General features: G+C 41.5%; 1 protein-coding gene across 2 annotated transcripts in view; it reads left to right on the top strand.

Moving 5' to 3' along the window:
* The window catches only part of MNAT1 (MNAT1 component of CDK activating kinase), a 115,223-nt gene that overhangs the window by 75,388 nt on the left and 20,201 nt on the right, over window positions 1-19,634 (top strand). The window contains exons 7-8 of one of the 2 annotated variants that reach the window (XM_042813732.1): window positions 4,094-4,215; window positions 16,887-17,017. In XM_042813732.1, the coding sequence (XP_042669666.1) occupies window positions 4,094-4,215; window positions 16,887-16,962 (198 nt within the window). In that variant the 3' untranslated portion in view covers window positions 16,963-17,017. Of the gene's footprint in view, window positions 1-4,093; window positions 4,216-16,886; window positions 17,018-19,634 lie in introns of those variants that run through there. The other variant, XM_042813730.1, reaches the window with a different exon arrangement.

Raw genomic sequence — 19,634 nt, 5'->3', positions numbered from 1 at the left:
CAATCCTTTTTATTTGTAGCACAGAAACATTATTTGACACACCCCTCACAACTCAGTCCTATTCGTTCAAACTAAAACCATACTGTACACAAATGGAAGTCAGTTGCTCACAAATCCATTTCAGTGCAATCTTCTACAGAACGTTATCTGGATAAGCAGATGGATTAGTTCTAATGAGCAGTGTTTGGTGGTGGTGGTTTTTTTTGTTTTGTTTTTTTTCTTTGAGGTTCCCTACATTCCAAGATGTAATAGGCAGCTCTAGTGCCTAGAATTTAATAATTGCAGAGAAAGACTTCTGTGCCATGAAGATAGAGGGTGGGAGGGAGAAGAGGTAGGAAAATCTGTTGTCTGTGTTCTTGGAAGCCTTCTCTGTCTCCATTTGGATGCTGTCAGTTTCCTTTACACAAACATTACAGCATCCAAAGGGAATTAGAAATACCCATGACCACAATGTCAGTCTTAGGTTTGTCAGGAGAAAGTAATGCAAAGGCAGAATCTTGAACCTAGTGCCTTTATTTTGGTTTTAGCATGCTAATAAATGTCTGCTGATGCTGGAAAGAGGTAGGTCTGGCTGTCTAGTCGAACACAGGAAATTTATGAATCTTACCTCATAGATGTGAGATGGTCTGTGGGTCTGTAAAAGTGCCATGTAAGTCCTAAGTAATAGTTACTGTGTCTTGTGATGTCTGAAGTTGCATGACAGTATAGCAGTCATTTGTGCAATGGCATGGGACAGAGACACAAAAAGGGGATGCTGCTAGTCAGAAGGATTTCAGCTGCTTGAATTGGTCACACTGAACCTTTTAACTTCAGCAACATTTACTGTAAATGCATCTTAGCCCAACATCAGTGCAAAGATAAAAGGCGATGTTTTTTATTGGTAAACTTTCACTGCCTTCCGTTGCAGCCCCTCTGCTCAGATGTGTGCAGTGCTCAGTGTTGGGACCCCCATGTAATTGTGTGGGGCTGCACAAGCAGGAAAGAGCCCGCCCTGAGCTGCTGTACATCCAAAATACCTACAGAGCTGATGTGCTTGTGGAGTTTGGCTAAGATTCAGCTGGGAAATACGTTTTGTGACTCTTGTCCTTCCCTCAAACCAATTCCCAAGTCAAGAGGAAAATCTAGTTTGTAAGAAAAAACCTATACCTGAAGGCCAAGCAGCTATAGGGAAGTTGCAACAGGCAGTTGTGTATTTTTCCCGTTGCTAAGTGGAATTTAATCCATGTTGCCAAAGCCCATCAGCTAAAGTTGTGATTTTTGGGAAAGGAAAACAAATGAGCTCTGTCACACAGCTGCACGTTCTCCTTGGGGTAAATGTGCAGGCCAGGTCCAAAAGGACGCAGTCACTTTGCCATGCCAAAGCACACGATGCTTCCTAACATTCACACCTTGGCCTGGGATGGGAATGAGGAAGTCCAAGGAGAGTAAGAGCACTTTGAGACTGTGCTTGATAAACCAGAAATGAGCTGCCTGTGTTTAATGGTGAAAGTAATTGCCTATTGGAGCAACTCAGTGACGGGATGTCTGAAATCTGTAAGTCTGGATTGGACGCTGTTCAAAAGGAGCTTTGCCTAAGCTGCCAGTTGTAGCCCTTGGGTGCCGTAGAGGAACATGCTGGCAGCCCTAGGATGGGTGGTGTTTGTATGCAGCCTTGCTCTCTGGGACAACTTGGTGTGGTGTTTTTGCAGTATGCATCTCATTGAAGGATCCTGTTGCGGCTCTGTGTCTTTCCCCTGATGTTCAGACCAGTGCCTGCCATGCAGTTGGCACGCTGACCAGTCAGCCTCTCAGTGTCCAGATGCAGCTCACCTGTGCTGAACAGCTGACTGCTGTGAGAGCAAATAGCCATTGTGATCCCTTGCAACCTCTGGCACATCGGGAATCCCACAGAGGAAGACGGATGAAATATTTTCATCCTGTCCTACCAGGATTTCCCAGACAGAGATGGACATCTGCAGCAATATGAATGGTGTGGAAAGGGACTTGTGATGAGCCCGGTCTGTTTGTCAGGAGCCTTCCTGTGCCTCTTGGCCAATGTCAGCAGGAGTTGCTCTCATTAAAAAAGTGTCAGGAATGCACCAGTGGCAACTCTGCGAGCAGCTGTTCTGGTGATGCCCTCCAGAGATGTGGCTCCTGCAATCTGAGCTGCTCCCTTTTTCCACACACAAGTAATTTCCAAAAATATTTATCAAGGTTTTGATCTTTGCCTGAAACTGAATTTTCTTTTCTCTGGCTGGAACAAAATTCCTCAGGATTTGGAAAGAGTGAGACTTTTCACTCACCAGATGAGGGTGTACACATGTGAAATGTTGTTGATATGTATTTCCCATTCACTTTGGTTGGAGATGCAATGATTGTTAAATCGGAATGTCTCATTCAAGCATTGGTTTCTTACAATGGATGTTATCTGCCCACATCAGCATAGTTACAGAGTGTATTATTTTCATGAACTTGAATGGATTGGAAATTGATAACTTCTAGCAATGTAGAAAGAGACCCTCAATGCATTTGTATCTCAAAAAACAAAACAAAACATGTAAGAATATTGAAACAAAATCTTTAACCTTTCTCTTCCTGCGTTTTAAAACGTGTGTTTGCCTGGTTCTGATGCTGTGGCAATATCTTGTGGCACAGAAATGAATGTGCTGTGACTGAACGTTGCAGTGACTCATGGCTGACTTGAGAACTTTCTCCATAACGTTTTGTTTCCAACACTGGCACAGCACTACCAGGAGCTCCTCCTGCCTTGCTGAGCAGTACAGAAAGGCCACAGCTACTGTTTCCATCACAAGCACAAAGCCTTGTCAATGGAAATCTTGACCTGTAGAGTTCAGCCTGGATCCATGACAGGACATCTCAGGAAGGTCGTTGCCCCCAATCACAAATTTAATTAGCAGCTTTCCCTTTCTACTGCCTTTTTTTTGTTTGTTTTTCCTGCTTAGTTAATTTTAACCCAGTGGCCCACATGAGGAATGCTGAGTTCCCAGTTGAGGGAGTAGGTGCACCTTGAGGAACCCCAGGGAACTGAAGCTCGGTGAGGGATCGCCGGTGGGAGCCTGGGTTAAACATGGCGTTACACCATGGGAAGTTTCCGATCTCCCATTGCAGACAAAGTGTCTACACGAACAATACTGCTACTTTCCTAAATTCCTGCATTTTGCAGATGTGAAGGTCAGTTTCTGTAGGGGAAGCCGGGCTATTTTGGGGGAGTTCACAGTGCTCTGTCTTTTTGCTGCCGCTGCTAATTTTTGTGAGCACCATAGAATACAGTAGAAAATTGAAACTGTGTGAAAGATCAACAAATCAGTGTAGAATGTCACGCAGCAACATCTGTTAACTTTGGCTCTATCTCATATCCTCCTGACCCCTCCTTTGCAGCCACAAGTCTCCTGTTTTGTGAGAGCTTGGAGTGATAGGGGCTTGGAGAGCAGGGGAAGGAAAGTCTAGCAGTTTCTCAGTGGTCTGAAGGGCTTGCAAAAGTACCATGTGGAATTAAAATTTTATGCTTGTGTGTTTCTGTATTTTTAGTTATGAAACAAATGGGAATTTGCTGAATGAATTAATTGTATTGTACCATAAAAGTCTTATCTGGAGAGCCATTATATATTGTAGCTTACAAAGTCTGCGGAGAGAAATGAAAGAGGCTTCCCTTTCTAATTAAGGCTTTCAAGAACTCATTGATTACAGAATCTAATAGGCTTGCTCAGAGCCATTTGTTTGATTTTACTTCTGAAAAATGCAATTTTTTTTTACCTACTGGTAATTTTACTAGTGACACTGGAGGCAGCTGCTCTCTCTAACAGTAAGTTTGCCTGCAGTAAAACTTTATCCTTTCCTTCCTATCTTATCCAAATAGCTACAAATAGTGAAACATGAGTTCCAAACTGTAGATCACAATAAAAAGTTTAAATCTTGAAGAAATCAGTGACGTGGTAGACAGTCTGTCTTTACTGGGGATGGTCTTTGTCCAGACCAGCTTAATGCTGTATGCTTGTTCTTGCAATGCATTTAATAAGTGTAAACAAGACTTTGACCCACTTTATAGACATTTATTTATCTCTGCTTTTATTTATTTGTTTATTTTTTTAATCAGGGTCAGCATATTTCGTTAGCTCCTATTCAGAAGCTGGAGGAAACTTTGTATGAGTACCAGCCTCTGCAAGTGGAGACATATGGACCACCAGTTCCAGATCTTGAAAGTTTGGGAAGACTTGGGTAAGTAACACTGCAGATTTTCATTCCCATTTCACAGCATTAAAGTTGAGATGGCTACTATCTTTACTTTCCCAGCATGTAGGTATTTTTAAATATATATAATATATATATATATATATGTATGTATGTAAAGGATCTTAATGAAATATTAGACTTCCTGCCCAACCAACCAACATTTTGTTTGGGTGGATAAGCTAAAATTTTTGGTCTTCAAGCCTTTATAGATCTATTGAGAGCTGGACTGGATTGCATTAGTGTTTTTAAGGTTGTCCTTGGCAGTCGCAGTGAAGTAGCTGTTCATTTTCAGTTGCACGGTATTAAAAAAGAAATAAATAAAATTCTGGGGCTTAATTTACCCAGCTGTAAGCCAGTAAAAATATTAAAGTTGGGCCTTTTGCCATGGAAAAGGGGTAGATTTACTTGTCGACTGCTGTCTACAGTCAAGCTGCGTTTGTGAGAAATGAAGCACAGAGCTTAACTATGTCAAAAAGTATAAAGCAGGGCTGGTCCAGCAGCTTGGCAGCGCTGTGGTGTGCAGCCATGTTTGGAAGTGAGTTTGGGAGCATGCTGTGCCTGGGTAATGGAGGCTGGGAAGGCCAAAAGTGACGTGTCTGCCCTCTGAAGAAGTGTTTGTAGCTGAAATACCACCTGAAAATGTGTCACTGCGAAGACAGGGAGCATCCCCAAACTGGTTGTTCTGACTTCCAAGGTCACAAGCACTTAGAGCTGCTGGAAAATGATGAGGCAGAGTGAATATGAGCTCAGCAAGGCAAGAAAGCATTTAGAAAATAAAAATTAGTTATTTACCTTCATGCTTATGGGAAAACTGAAGCCAGAAAGGACTGAATAAAGCTGAGACACTTCAGTATGCAGATTCAGAGAGCATTGAAATCCAAACAGGAATTCTGACTAGTTCAGTGGCACAGACAGAATTTCATCTCACCCAGAAAATGATATAGATTGACTTTTTAAAACAAATCTGCAAAGTAATGGTGATGTAGAAAATTCAAGGCTGTCTGGAGTTGAGGTTGTCTCCGTTTTTTTTGTTTCTATCCTTATGGTGCCTGTAATATTTATTATCTGTTCCCAAGCTTCCGAGACCAAATATTAATTAGCAGTTTAAACTTGGGCAGAGCCAGATTCAACCTTCACCACCTGTTTGGATGGAGCACAGCTGTGAGGGACCTCCATGGTGATGGGAGCCTTGGGGCCCTCTCAGCCCCAAGCCTTATCACAAATGGGAATGTTGAGGGGGAAAAAAACTTACTTGTACCATGAGCTCTGTCTCTGTGCTCGTGCCCTGTCAGGTGATTGCTGGCATCCAGGTCCAGCAGGAGCACTTGGGAGCATCCCTTCGAAATGTCTAACCCTGTACCTTTGGGTGTCTGAAATACCTTAAACCATGCAAGGCTGTTCATTTATGTATTTTTATTTCTGTGTTTATACGAACTCATGTGCATTTCCTGTTGATGGTGAATGCTTAACTGGTGTGCTTTGATCCCAGGTTTTTGTTGTTTGTTTTTTTTTCTTCAGGCAGCTGTTTGCAGCTGCCTCAGCGAGGCAGAATTGCTGGGCATGATGTTATCCATCCCTGCTAAAGATTGCTATTTTCCTCTAAAATTGGACTCATATAAACTCAGGTTCAGTTTAAAAGTATTTACAGTTTTTACTCCTTCATCTTTGGCCCATTTTCATCATCTTTCTGTGAGAAAGAAAGCAATTTTGCACAGTCCTTCCAAATTTGTGAGTGTTTGCTCAGTTTGTGCTGTTGTTATTCATAAAGTGCAGCAACATTTGTTGTTCCTGTTAACAATTTTGCAGATTAAAGTTTGGCCATTTTCTGCTGCTAAATAGTTCCCTCAAATGTGCAGGCTGTTGTCATCTGAGTTTCTGGAGCTGAAATTATTGCAAAGATGCTGCCAATCTGGAGGCTTTGAGTTCACTTCTGTTAACATAATTAATGACTTTGTTTTAATTTATCTTCAGAACACCCAGCAGAATGAGTGTTTTAAATATTCCGATCTTAACCTTTTACATTCTGCAAGACTGACTTCAGTTGTCAGAATAAGTGTTGCTTTTTCTTTCTTAGTAAGCTGCTGTAATGAAGGAAGCAGCTGGCAGGGAGATTTCTAGCAAAACTGGAAAAAGAGTGAATCCTTAAGAGATCATTCAGGACACTTGCTAGGGACCTTTCCTAACTAAAAAAAAATATGGTGTTTTAAGTTGACTCGTTATTTGCTCCTTAGACTAACAGAAAATCCCATAATCCCCACCAACTTTGTACAGTCCAATAACCTTGATTCTGCATCATCCCTCTGCTCTTCTGTTTGGACTTTACTTGTTTTGCAAATAACAAAATTATGTTCCAAATGGCTTTTAGAAATCTGTTTATAATTGCTCTTAAGACTGTAAATTTCTTTAATTTTATTTACTGTAGGAAAGCATTAACATCCATATGATGCATATTTTTTTGCTGTTTTATTGGTGGTTTGACAATAATGAAGAAACATTTTTTTTCTTTACAAAGATCTTTTACAAAGGATTGGTAGTAAGTATAGGATTTTGTGTCCTGTCCACCTTCCAAATCATTTTTTCATAAAAGAAGACTTTTTTGAAAGAACAAAATATAAGCAAGAATCCTGAAAGACACGACTTTCTAGGAGCAATAGATTTTACACTAACTTGTAGACAGCATTTAGCCTTTAGGCAGAGGAAGTGAAAGAAACTTCCTCAGATAGAGATGCCCTTGACTCCTTAGTGGTGGGGCTGCTGCAAGGAAGTCCTGTGATGTTTCCATGAATCCCTCTGAACGTGCTGTGGCCAGATGGAGATGATTTGATCTCGGTGGCAGAGAACACTTCATGTGAGTATCCTGAGTTGGAAGGAATAAGCAGAGGAGACTTGCCCGTGAAGTTCACAGAATCACAGAATGGCCAGGGTTGGAAGGGACCTCAAGGGTCCTGAATCTCCAACCCCCTGCCACATGCAGGGCCATTAAGGTTGACAAAGACAGGTGTAGGGCCCTACAGTTGCGGAGGAATGCCTACAGGCACGTTAGGGGCTGACTTGTTTTGGAGGACCTTGGTGCCCTGGTGGTGAGCAGGTTGGCCATAAGCCCACAGTGTGCCCCTGTGACCAAGAAGGCCAGTGGTAGCCTGGGGTGCATTAAAAAGAGCATAGCCAGCAGGTCAAGGGAGGTTCCCTTCCTCTACTACTCTGCCCTGGTGAAGCCACACAATCATAGCATTGCATCTGGAGAACGGTTTCCAGTTCTAGGCTTCCCAGTTCTTTGGGAAACTTGTTAATTTTTCAGACCCACTGCTCCAGTCTGGGTCCATCCAGCGAGCCTTTGGCACAGTGCACCTTCAGGCAACCAGAGGCTTGAAGGAGCCATCAGCAAAGGGCAGCTTGGTATCAGGTGCTGAGATACTGACACAACTGGCACCTGCCTTGAGATTTGCTCTCTGTGCGACGTTCCAGTGCCAAAATGAGTTTTGTGTACCTTTTGGCAATTCTGAATTTTCTTGTTTAAAGAAAATACCACATTGGCCACTGTCATCTCACCCTTCTGAGATTTTACTGTTGTTCCTCCTTCTTTACCTAGTGTAGTTTCAGAGATCAGTTTTGTTTCCTTTGAAAGTATGCTCATTCAGTGTTTCTTTTTCAATATCATATTTGGGAGCCAACATTTCTCCATTTCTTCCTGTTCCAAATGGGCTTCTTTCGATTTTGTTTTTGGAAGTTAACTTGGGATGCCATGCTAGGAGCAGTGCAATCATGGGCCACATCATTTGTTTTTGAGAACCGTCTGGGTTGGTGTCATTTGTCTGAAGTGGGGAATATCATCTTGTGGTCCAAATCTGTTGAACTGCCTAAGTCATCCAAGGCGATCAATCTGGGAATGGAGGATGTGTGGCTGACAGAGCAAGAGTGCCCAAATGCTAGGGCACTTGCTGCCATTGCTTTACCTCTGGGTATCCTAAGAGGAGGCAAAAGGATCTGTCTTCTTTATTTTTCCTTTTTCTTTTTTCTTTTTTGCTAATGTTTTAGCTGAGCACACCGAATTTGTCTGTGCGGTTAGAGATCTGGAATAGATAGAATTTTTCTTACTGCAAAGCAGAAGAAATGAAAAATAAAACAATCTGTCATGCCAAGTAGTGAAAGAGTGAAAGAAGAGGGGGATGGAAGTTGGCTCCCTTTCACATGTGAAGAGCTTTGTTGATTTAAATATGCTGGTTGTGTAGTTTTGATTCTGAAGAATAATAATAATGCAAGGATAAAAATGATGGTTTGTTTAAGGTCCTGAAAAATGTGAATTCATTCTCTGGATGGTCCATGGGGTTAGCAGGAGCTGCAGCACAGCAGTCTCACCAAGTAGTTACAGCTGTGGGAGTGCCATGCACGAGCTACATGCAAAATAACTGTACGTTAAAAACCTGCTTCTGCAATCAACATTTTGGATAAAGAATTCGGTGTCTCAGAGTTTAAAACCAGTCTCTTGTAATCCAAAGTAGCTCTTACTCTAGCACAGCACAGTCCTATTGACACGAGGCTCACAATATAGAGGCAATTTACAGATATGATTAATTATGATTCCTGTTAGCACTCAACTTCAAAATCCTCAGCCTTAACAGGGAATTTTTGTGCAGATCTTGTAAAGAAACCAAGCCTGCTCTGCTTAAAATAAAATGGTGTGTGATGCAAAAACAAAGGTCAGTGGCAAACACTGGTGAAGCTATTAACATACCTTAGTAGTTAATTTAGAAGTTAAAGTGAATCAAAATGCCATTTTAAGAATTGAGGGTAAGTTCTGAAGGAAAGTCAGAGTTTGGGGGAATTTTGTACGTAGAATGAATATGTTTTAGCCCACTGTGCTTTTTATAATGGGCAACTGGATTGATCCATTCCTTTTTTCCTTAGTGTGCAGCATCTCGGTCATTTTAAGTCTTGAGTGAAGATGAGTAGGCTGGATTTCATATCTGTTACAACTTTGTTAGCATTTAATTTTTAGCCTTCATTCCAAGTGGAAAATTTCTGCATATTTCTTTGTTGTACAGTGTTGCAGTGTAATTTGAAACACATGTAGAGTTCTGGCACTTAATCTGGAGATGACTAGTTTAGCTTCTTTGCTGTCAATCACAATGGTGTATTTTTTTTTAAATGAGGCAATAGTGAGGATGCTCTCCAAACTGTTCTCAAGCTGGTCAGTTTCTGCACTGCATTCAAGACAGGAAAATAACTGGGAATTGATTTTGAATGGGTGACAGGACCACTGAGTGTTAACAGTTGTAACACGTGAATTTTCACATCTGCTTGCTTTGTGATTGGAGTATGCAGATGTTTCTTGAAAAGCCAGAAACGAAGGGCTTATTTGATCAGTCTTGACCCATTGATTTTGAACACTGAGTTCATTCTGCTTCTTGGTACAGGACAGTTTCTCATTAAGCTCAGTAGTCAGAATTGAAAGAGAGGAGCTTGTCTTGCTTTGGGGGCACTGAGAGCACTGCACTTGTTCTTACAGGAGCTCTCCTGGCTCTCAAAGCTCGTGGTCTGAGTTTCCCGGTGCCTCTTGATGCAGGGCCTCGTGCTCTGTTTTCTGAAGTCAACAGAAAGGTTTCTGTTGGCTTTGAGGTACTTTGAGTCAGACACTTAATGAATGAGAATTGGCAGGTAAAAAGTGATTATGGTTTTACTGACACCATTCCTTTTACACACAGCCTTTAAAAGTAAATTGTTTGTTATACGAGACCATGGACCTTTGTGTACACTATCTATTTGGTTTGATGTGGAAGCTACCTTACATTGGCTTAGCATACTGCAGATTTTTGCAGTAAGGTCCTGTAACGATGCATATTCAATATACGGGAGGTAGATTAGCACCAATTTTTCTCCACCCAAATGGAAATTGAGGAAAGGAGCACAGCCTATGGTAAGTCTGAAATACTGTTTAAGAAATCAGCTTTCTGGCAAAAATGTCTATGAACATTTCAAACGACACCCTGTAGTATATGGTGTTTTGCATGGAGCTCTTCTGTCAAGGTCATTAGCTATTGAATATATTAGAAGTGGACTGCTTATGAAACAGAGTTTGTACTTCCTGCCCGCCCACCTGTGGGTATAGTGTGGGCTCTGTAACTGTAAAATGTCTCGGGAGGGTTATAAAAGCAGAGAATATGGAAAATATATAAAGAAACAAAGAAGGAAGCATACATACACCGTGTTGTTTCTCACATTTAAAGTTGGCCGTAGTTGTGTATGTACCACTAAATAACCTCAAAAGCTGGCCATGACAGCAGAATGTCCATGGTAATTGTTTTTGTTGGCGTGTGGCTTCAATATTAACTCATCGATCTAACACGAGTCTCTGTGCTCAGAATACTGGTCTGGTAATGTTTTTTTACTTTTTTTCATGCAATCATGGAAAAAATATGTTTCTGCTCGAAGCAGTTGTCAAACAAGCTTCTTTCATCGACAATCAGACACAGGGCAGCTGAGTAAGGCTGTTTAGTCTAGAATAAATACTCGAGAGATTACAAGGTCGCTGTAGGAAATGTAATTATACCATTTATTCCAGAATAGTCTTTTTGTAGTGTGGGCTTGCAGAACACTAAACCGTGCTGTTTATTAAAATACATGTAATATAAAAAAAAAAATAAATCAGAGCCTTAACATATGGAATGAAGAGCTAACTGTCTGGCAAACTGTACTACGGTAACCTAGTATATATTTAAAATTGCTTCAAAAATCAGGATGGTAGCATTGCTTTTACTGCTGCTAATTGGTAGGAGGCAAACCCTGAACCCTCTCTGCAGGTGTAGAGGCAGTAGTGCTAAGTAGGCAGCTGAAACACCGTCAGGCAAAGCCGTCTGATGATGGATTGCGATGTGACAGGAGGCATCCTGCAGCTGTGTGGGCCAAATGCACTGTTTTATGCACTCTTTTGTGCTTCACCAAATCAAAGCACTTTTATTACCACTCTCTTACATGGTCTGTGATCTGTACTAGCTCTTATATGAAAGCCTTTGCTGCTTTCATCCTTCCCTTCACCCCTACATTGTTATCACTTTCTATGTGTGGTTCTCTGGTGACTTCATGTCCACAGACTTCACTCCTTACTTGTTCTCCATCTGCTTAGAAAAATATATTTTTTGTGGAAGTTATTTTTAATTTTTTCATTGCATCTCTGAAACTGTTGTAGGTTTGAGGTCAGTATTTTTTGTGCCCAGTGCTTATCTACACTTTGTTTCTCCTTCCTTGTTTCTCCTGCACTCCATTGTGTTGCTTTTTTGAGTACTTCCTCTGACTCCTAAGCCAGATGAATTGAGGACTGCAAGTTACCACAAGAAAAATAATATGTTTTCTGTAGGCAAGACGTGGTGATCTTTCCTGCAACAGGAGAGCCTCAATGCCCTCAGCTTTTGTAGCTCTTTCCAGGACAGAACCACAGTTTCTTGAGGACCAGTGATGAACTGCAAAAGGAATGCCTTAGTGATAAAGGAGCAAGAAGAGCAAAGTCATTTGGATGATGGATGGAGAGTATGGGAGGGCAAGGCTCGATAGCATGCTGAAGAATGAGGGAAGAACCACCCTGCTTGATCAGCATCTGAGAATCACTCTTGCTTTGCACTCTGACAGAGGGATGTCACGGCAAGGAGTTGTTCTGGAGGATCCTCAGCAAACATGCTATGGCTTTCTGAGTGGCCTGTTTGAATAGACTAATCTTCTAAATTAATTATTTAGTCTCAGATGCAGTTGAAGCACAAAGGTGAGGAGCATCCTGTTTTGAATTTGCCCTCTAAGGTATTTATAAAAATCCACTGAGTAGTAAAAATGCAAGAAGGATGTCTGAAAAGCAGAGAGTGAGTTTTCCTAGACCCTTCAATGCTGCTGTTTCAACAAGGATGGGTAGTATATAATGAAAATTACTAAGAGTAAGAGAGGCAGAAAAACAGACCCCCAAAAGAGGAAAATAATGCCAGAAATAATGTATTTTCTTGACTCTGATGCTAACGAAGATAGTTGTAACACAGTACTCCAAACAAAAATATTTGCTCAAGTGTCAAATGGCTAAAAAAAATGATTAATTACAAGTTTCCTGAAATGGCAGAGAGAAACACAAGGGAGATGCTTTAAGATTCAAGCAGCGTTTCAAGCTGTTGCTCATGATTCTTCTTTACCCTCACTACAGATAGCTTTGTTCCAGCATTATTCTTGACAAGAGGTGTCAACAAAGTTTAAAGTTTATCTGAAGGGTGCAAAGAAGTTGGATTGAGGAGTCTCTTCCCAGAGGAGTATACCACTAGCCAGAGTCAGTAATCTCACTCATTAAGTTGATTCTGTGCATATATCTGATTTCACACCCGATATTCTTCATTTTTTTCTGGTTTCTTTTGAAGAAAAATTAAATGCAGGTCTTACAAACTGGAGAGTCTTAGTTTGTATCTCCATTGCAGCAGTTTTTGCATCTGTTCACTGATTTCAGTCAGCGCAACAGCAGAAATTTCAAGGCCCCAGGCTGCTGCATGAAGAAGTGTTGGATCCTGGGGGCGACCCTAAAAGTGCATCTGATGACAAAAATGCTGCATGGTGAGTTTAGAACGTACTGGACATGTAGGAAGTTGTGTGGGAATGAGACACCCCATATATGTCCTGTTTGCTGATGAACAGCTTCAGTCAGAGCTTGCAAGCTCCCATGGGAGCAAACTGTTGGAAGTCAGGCTGCGTGAGTCGTGGTTCATATGGCACTTCTTAAAAAGAGAGGAGAGGAAAACTGAAGCTCTTTGGATTTTTGGAATTGGAAGCTGTCCAAGGACAGGTAAAAGATCATTAGCTCAGAAGTATTTTGTGTCTGGAGACTTGTATGTTGGGGCAAGGGGCAGAAGAGGAACCCAAAGCTTTGAAAAACCAGCAGCCAACCAAAAAATTCACAGCTGTTCTTAGCTTTGACCCTTGATTCATTGTAGACACTGAGAACATGAGGTGCTTTGAATTCAGAACCCCTTAAATGCCAGTGTTTGCAGCATGGGGTATAATCAGTGGGAACTCAAAGTATTAGTTACTTATAAACACCTACTGCTTTTATTCCAAATCACAGGATCTGATCAAATCAGCCTCTGTGTTCCATGAATGAAATGTTACTCGGTCACCTCACACCCACTCGTGTGCTGTGTTACCCAGAAATCTCACTGGCGATGCTGAAGTCGGCTCATGGAGTGGTTGCAGTGATTTGCCTTAACCAGTAGAATCCATAACACGGCCAGGGAGAGTTTGCCTTGAGCCCTGAGCATACAGCAATCTTCTGAGGACTGGTGGTACTTAACATACAGCTACAGAAGTGCTTGTTAACTCAGCATTTTTGAAAACGAGCCTTTTCTTCTTCTCTCTAGGGTTAGGGTCGTGCTCTGCGGCTTTGTGTGTGTGTGGGGCTGCTTACAGTGGGTTGAGGAAAGTACCTGCAATTAAGTTGGTTGGCTGGAGTTTATATATACACATTTAGGAGCTGATTTTCATCATCTTGTTTTTTGAAGCGTTGGTCATAGTAAGTTGAGATCTGTTCTAGGTAAACAAACCGTGCAGTGTCAGGCTTCCAGAAGGAGCTGAGTTGTTCACTTCTCATCCTTCAAAACTGAGGCATTCAAGTTAGGCCATGTTTCTAATAATGAAACAGCGGTTTGAACATAATCATCCTTCACAGATGAGCTATTGCTCAGGCATGAAGGTAACACCACCGTATTTTCATTTCTTAACCTAACTGGTATTAAATGTAAAAACATAAATCCTTTCCAGTGAGAGAGGAGAAGGGGAGATGGTTTTCATTTGGCATAATTTCCTGTGAGACGCAGTTCTAAACAAGGCCCATATTTACACGGGACAATACAGTTTTACATGTACCGGTGTATCCAGCACATTTTAAAATTGTTTAGCCAGTCCCAGGTATTTAATACTTTCACAATAAATGTGTTTAATAAAAGTAGATGAAGTTTGAAATAATTTTTGAATAATTTTACAGTAGAAACACCAGTTAAATCAACTCCATTGCAGTAATAAATGTCACAAAAAACAATTAATTATACGTGCTTGCCACTGCAAAATCAATTGTGTAACTGTTCTTTTAAAACTGACTTTTACATTACTAAATCCTAAACACTACACTTCTGTAACTTGTCAGAATCAGGTTTTGGTTAATAGATATTTCAGTGATGTAATGGGAACTTCTGGCATGGAGTCAGAATATAATGGACTGTGATTAATGTTTTAATAAGCACTTTTCTTCTACTTATGATGCAGCAGTGAAATTGTTTCCTGCTTAGATTGATAGAACAGCAGGTGTGCATACTTGTTTTTTCTTTAAGAATGAGTTTTTCAGTTCCTCTTCTTGAAAATATTTAATGTTTTTCCTCGAGTAAAACTCTGCTCATTTGGGTTTTTCAGTTTGTTTGTTTTAAATTCAGCTGATATTTGTCATTTGGACATGGAGGGTGCCTTGGAAACTTTTTCAGTACTTTGAATGATTGCTTTACAGAAGAGGAACCTCGCTTGTTTTAAATAGTTTTGATATATTGATATTCTCTTTACTGAAAGAATTTGTTTAGAAATAGCATTGGAGTAATTCAAAACTGTGTGAGAACCAAGTATGGTGTTGAAAATATCAGCAGGTTAGATTTATTATTGAAGCTGACATAATGTGCACGCTACATGCTTGGTTACTTTTGCATTGGAAGGGATTGTGTTGTTCTGTATCTTAAATATTTCTGTTACAAAAAAGCCCATTTTAGACATTCTTTGTAGTGACCCATCTGTACAGATTTGTCAGTGCAGCTTTTTTACTGGGAATTCAGAGTCCTGATGGAACAGCAGTGTTTCCTCTAAGCCAGGTGAGCACGTTCCCTATGCTTTAAATGCCTTCCAGGTACCAGGTGGTGGTTGTTGTCTGGCTCTTAGTCTTGTGCGTAGCACACAGCACAAGGACTGCCTTCTGTTGGCTTTCAAGTAGTCTGTCTTCCCTTCTCTCTACCCTTGCAGTTAGTTGCTGACAATATGCAGCTATTTGAGAGGCATAGGACAGCTAACTGGGATTTGTCAGCTACCTAAAGGGCAGCCAGGTCAGGCTGCTGTTGGTGACAGTCCTGAATAGCTTCAGTCTTAAATCACAGCATGGCTGTGGCTATTGGCAGCACATTATGGTGTCAGATAGGCAGGGATAGATGGCTAATCCCTTGCTCTTTGCCTGCTGATACCTCTTCAGCCTCCCAAGTGCAGCTACTGGCAAGGTAGCTCTGGAGCTGTGTTGCAGAGAGATGTGCTAAGGATGTGCTAGGAAGAAGGGGCAGTAACTTTCCATTCATGAAATCATAGAATGGCCCCAGTTGGAAAGGACCTCAAGGATCATGAAGCTCCAACCCCCCTGCTACAAGCAAGGCTGCCAACCTCTAGATCTAATTACTAGACCAGGCTGCTCAGGGCCCCATCCAACCTGGCCTTGATCACCTCCAGGGACAGGGCATCCAAAGCCTCTCTGGACTTCTCCAGAGGGGCAGGGTGTCCCTTCTGAGTAGGGGACTGGGAAATGCTCATAGGAGGGAGAGATGTTGGCTGATAGCAAGGCAGGTACCTGTGCTGAGGAGTCAGGAGGAGTCCTTCGTGGGGATCTGATTCTAAAGCTGCCCAGACAATGGATCTGTGTACCCTGCTCTGAGTGGTGCTGCTGGAGCAGGAGTTAGGCCAGATGGACTCAGAAGCCCTGCCATGTAAGCCATTTGGTGAGAAATGGTGTAAAGAGACAGTCCTATGTCTTGGGTATTGGTAGCTTTAGCCCCTTAGGCATGACTCCAGGCACCTCTGCTTTCCCATTTCAACATGACAGGTGAGCCTTTCTGGAAGGGCAGAAGAGGTGCTGTGGTCCTGGCTCTGGAAGTGACTTTTTTCTGCTGTCTATTGACATTGATTGGGATTCAAGATAAGAGATAGTTTATCCACTCTTGGGAATCTTATCTCTTTATTATTGGGAGTGTCAGTCTACGTTACAATTTTTCTATCAGCTTTGGAAAAAATGTGGATTTTAGCATATTCATGTTTTTAGTATTTACTGAGAATTTCCCAGAGAGCCTCTATACGTTGGTTTTATGCCAGCTTTGCACGCTGGGGTAGCATCTGTCTTGAATAAAGTATTTGCATTTCCCCTTTTTGCTACCACTGCATTTTAGTTCTCCCTTAAAAAAAGATTCAGAGGTGACTGCTGGCTGCTATCTTTATTTCCTGATAGTCTTCCAGAAGTCATGAGGAAATGCTCATGAATAAGGCCAAAATAAATCTACGCTTCTTCTCCCCTTCCTGTCATTAGAAGCTTCCCTCTCTCCTCCTCCTCTTTTCACATTTAGGCCTTGATCGATTGAGCAGACTTCATTGCTCTGTGGTCATCGATTCTGTTAATTGTCAAAAATTATTCCAAAAATGAGAGAGCAGAGCTGCACTCTGAGGCCATCTCAAAACTTGGAAGCGGAACGGCTGTGCTGTTCCAGGCCCTCCAGTGCACAGTTAATTTTGGAATGGAAAGCCCTACAGATACCGAGTCTGTGAACAATCTGAAACAAGGAAAGAAAACTGTGCTGTTATTTGTTCTTATTCCATGTTCTAGGTGCATTCTGCCTTTTTTTTTTTTTTTTCCCTAACAGAAGAGATGCAAACTCACTAAGTGTTGTGGAGAAGGTGCAAATGAAATACAAGAGTTTGCTTTCAGCTCTACTGTGAATGAGAGGGTACTCTGCCTAGAGGAGTCCTGTAGCAGCCGCCTTGATCTTTCAACTTTTGAGTAAAGCAGTCGTCAAAATGACTCCTTTACAGCATGTCTGTTTATTGGGGTAAGAGTTTGGCCAGGTTACTAGGAGTGGGGTTTTCCTGGGAGCTGTTGCTGCTGGTTGACCGTCCCACATTTCAAGGCAGAAATGTTAAAAAAACGACTGGAGCTACCTGCTGAGATCAGCTGCCCACCTGTACTGTGGTAGCAGGTTTTGGAGGCTGAGACTTTTAGATCAGAATCTGCCCCTCTTAAGAAAATCAGTATCTTTTAATATTATTTTTATGCCCTTAGAAAAGTAATTTGTGAGTGAAGCTCAATTTGCGGAGATTTAGGTACTGTTTCATGCTTTCCTCACGCAGTTGTGCACCTCTTGTGTCAGTGGAAATGGTGATGGAGCACTGCAGTTTGTTTCAGATATCAGAATGTGCCCAGCAGCCCTGCTTGGGAGTGGCAGTGACACCAGAGGCTCTGCACCAAGCCTCAGGAGAGCTGATTCCACCACTGTGTTGCTCTTTGTAAGCTTGAGAAAGTTACCAAGGTCGAATCTTCACTAAAATCTAGGGTAGTTGTATGCCTAGGCTCCTTATGGGCTGTCCTTTGACTTTCCCACTGGTGTTTTGGCTCATTATCTGCAAAATTGCAAAACTTGCTCTAGAATATCAGTGTTAGGCACAGGGAGTGCTAATTACACTAGAGGAAACCACATAAGCTGGAATGACTGAGTGGAGGTGGTAACACAGGCTACTGGTATTTTCAAAGAGTAGTGCATACTGTATTTGCACTTGGCTTTGAAGGATGGTTAGTTGCAACAAACCCCAGAATTTTGTTGATTCATGACTTATATTTTGTTTTTATTCAGCATTTTTTGCCCTTTCTGAGGGCTCCAGCAGCTGAAACAGCACAGCCTTGCCACACAGCAGTTTCAGCTGAGTCTGGTGTTTGAAATGGCAACACTGCTAAATGTTTGTGACTTGGTTTTAGAAGAGCTTTTTTTGCTGCCAATTTCCTTAAGAAAGCAAAAACAATATGTAAAGCAAGAAATATAAATAAAGGAGAGGTTCTGAAATACTTTTGATGTTTAAAAAACCACAGCAGAACAAAGCAAAAAAAAAAAAAGCCAACCCCAAACCCAACACGCTAAACAAAAATGGTTCAGAAGACATGCTAAATTTAGGAAACTTTTTGGAGTAATAGGAAAAATAGTAATTTGGAGTGACAGGAAAATCTAAATAAACATGTACTCCTGAATTCCCATCACCTTATTTCATTTCTACTTTCTTACAGTGCACATCTAAATTCACTGATTGCCTTTTCTATTAATGAGTTGTTACCAGAAGTTTTGCTTTTCCTCTGGCCAAAGGTTTGGATGCTACCAGTGGAGCAGCTACCACATGGTAGGGGGAGCAGAGGGACAAGGAGAGCTCCCCAAATGCCTCCACTTCCTGGCAAAGTGCTGACAAAACAGCAATGACACTGTTGATTTCCCACAAGAAGAGAGTTGACCTCAGGGCATCAAGAATAACTGCCTTGGAAGCGTGCTCTGTGCACAGAGAAAAGCTGTAATTCCTGCTGGTATTACTTCATATATAGAAATGTGTGTAGGTGCATGTATGTATGCGTGTATATCATTTTACATATCCAAAATAATATTGCCATTACTGCTGTTGCATTATTAGGTGTTTCTGTAGGCATGTCAATGCATTAAGTGTTTTAGCAGCCACAGATTAAGATAGGTGTCTTGCCCCAGAAGAGAGAAGCTAACGCTTACTGTAGAACTTCATACAGAAGAACAGTTTGAGCACTGAATAGACAAAGGTTACATTTTCTGGGGCAGCTAATTGAATGAGGAGTCTGTCTTGCTGGTTTTAATGAACTTGAGGCTTTGGCTTGATTTGAAAAACATACTAGCTAAGGGTAAAGAGACCAGAGTATGAAAGGTGTTGGAGACGTGGTGTTAGTATAAAGGGATGTGTTGGTGCATGGGCTGAGTGTGCTGTTTGGGAAGTGCTTGTGGAGCAGCAAAGGCAGAGGTAGATGGCCATGCTGGGAGAGGGATCAGATCCGTTCCTGTCACAGATTCCTGTGTAGCTTTTGTTAAATCTGGTAGGCCAACATCTTCAAAGCTAACTGAGCACCAAATACTTTCAGATTTTGGCTTCAGACCTTATGTAAATCTCTCTCTTTACATTCCAATGCTTGGCACTATGTATATGTACCCACCTCCTAGGATAACTGGAGCTCAGGTTTTGTAAGTTGGCCACTGTCATCTCTGTTGTTTCCAGTATTAATTCGTTTACGTGCAGCTGTGTCTTGTGTGCCCTGTGTTACTCCTAGCTGCATGACCTTTGCTATTAATGTGTCTTTGGTTGGAAGAAGCCAGTGTTAGGAAGTGCTATGGACTAGTCTGAAAAATTCATCTATTTTCTCAGCGCCCTCAGATTTTGTGACAGCTGCACATTTTACAAGCGGTGAATTTTGTATTTTCTTTCAAATAGTAGATGAAAGCTGTTGAGTATCACTGAGATAAAACAAGATCCCTGCAGGGAAAATACCTCATCAGAGGATGAATCCCCATTCACACTTATTTTTTGTGATCTATTGGTGTAAGCTGTGCTTAAATCTA

The sequence above is a fragment of the Centrocercus urophasianus genome, unplaced genomic scaffold (genome assembly GCF_019232065.1).
Source record: "Centrocercus urophasianus isolate 14NV4802_14NV808 unplaced genomic scaffold, USGS_Curo_1.0 seq_14, whole genome shotgun sequence".
NCBI lineage: Eukaryota > Metazoa > Chordata > Aves > Galliformes > Phasianidae > Centrocercus > Centrocercus urophasianus.
The sequence above is the reverse complement of the archived record's forward strand: the minus strand, read 5'-3'. Positions and strand labels throughout refer to the sequence as shown.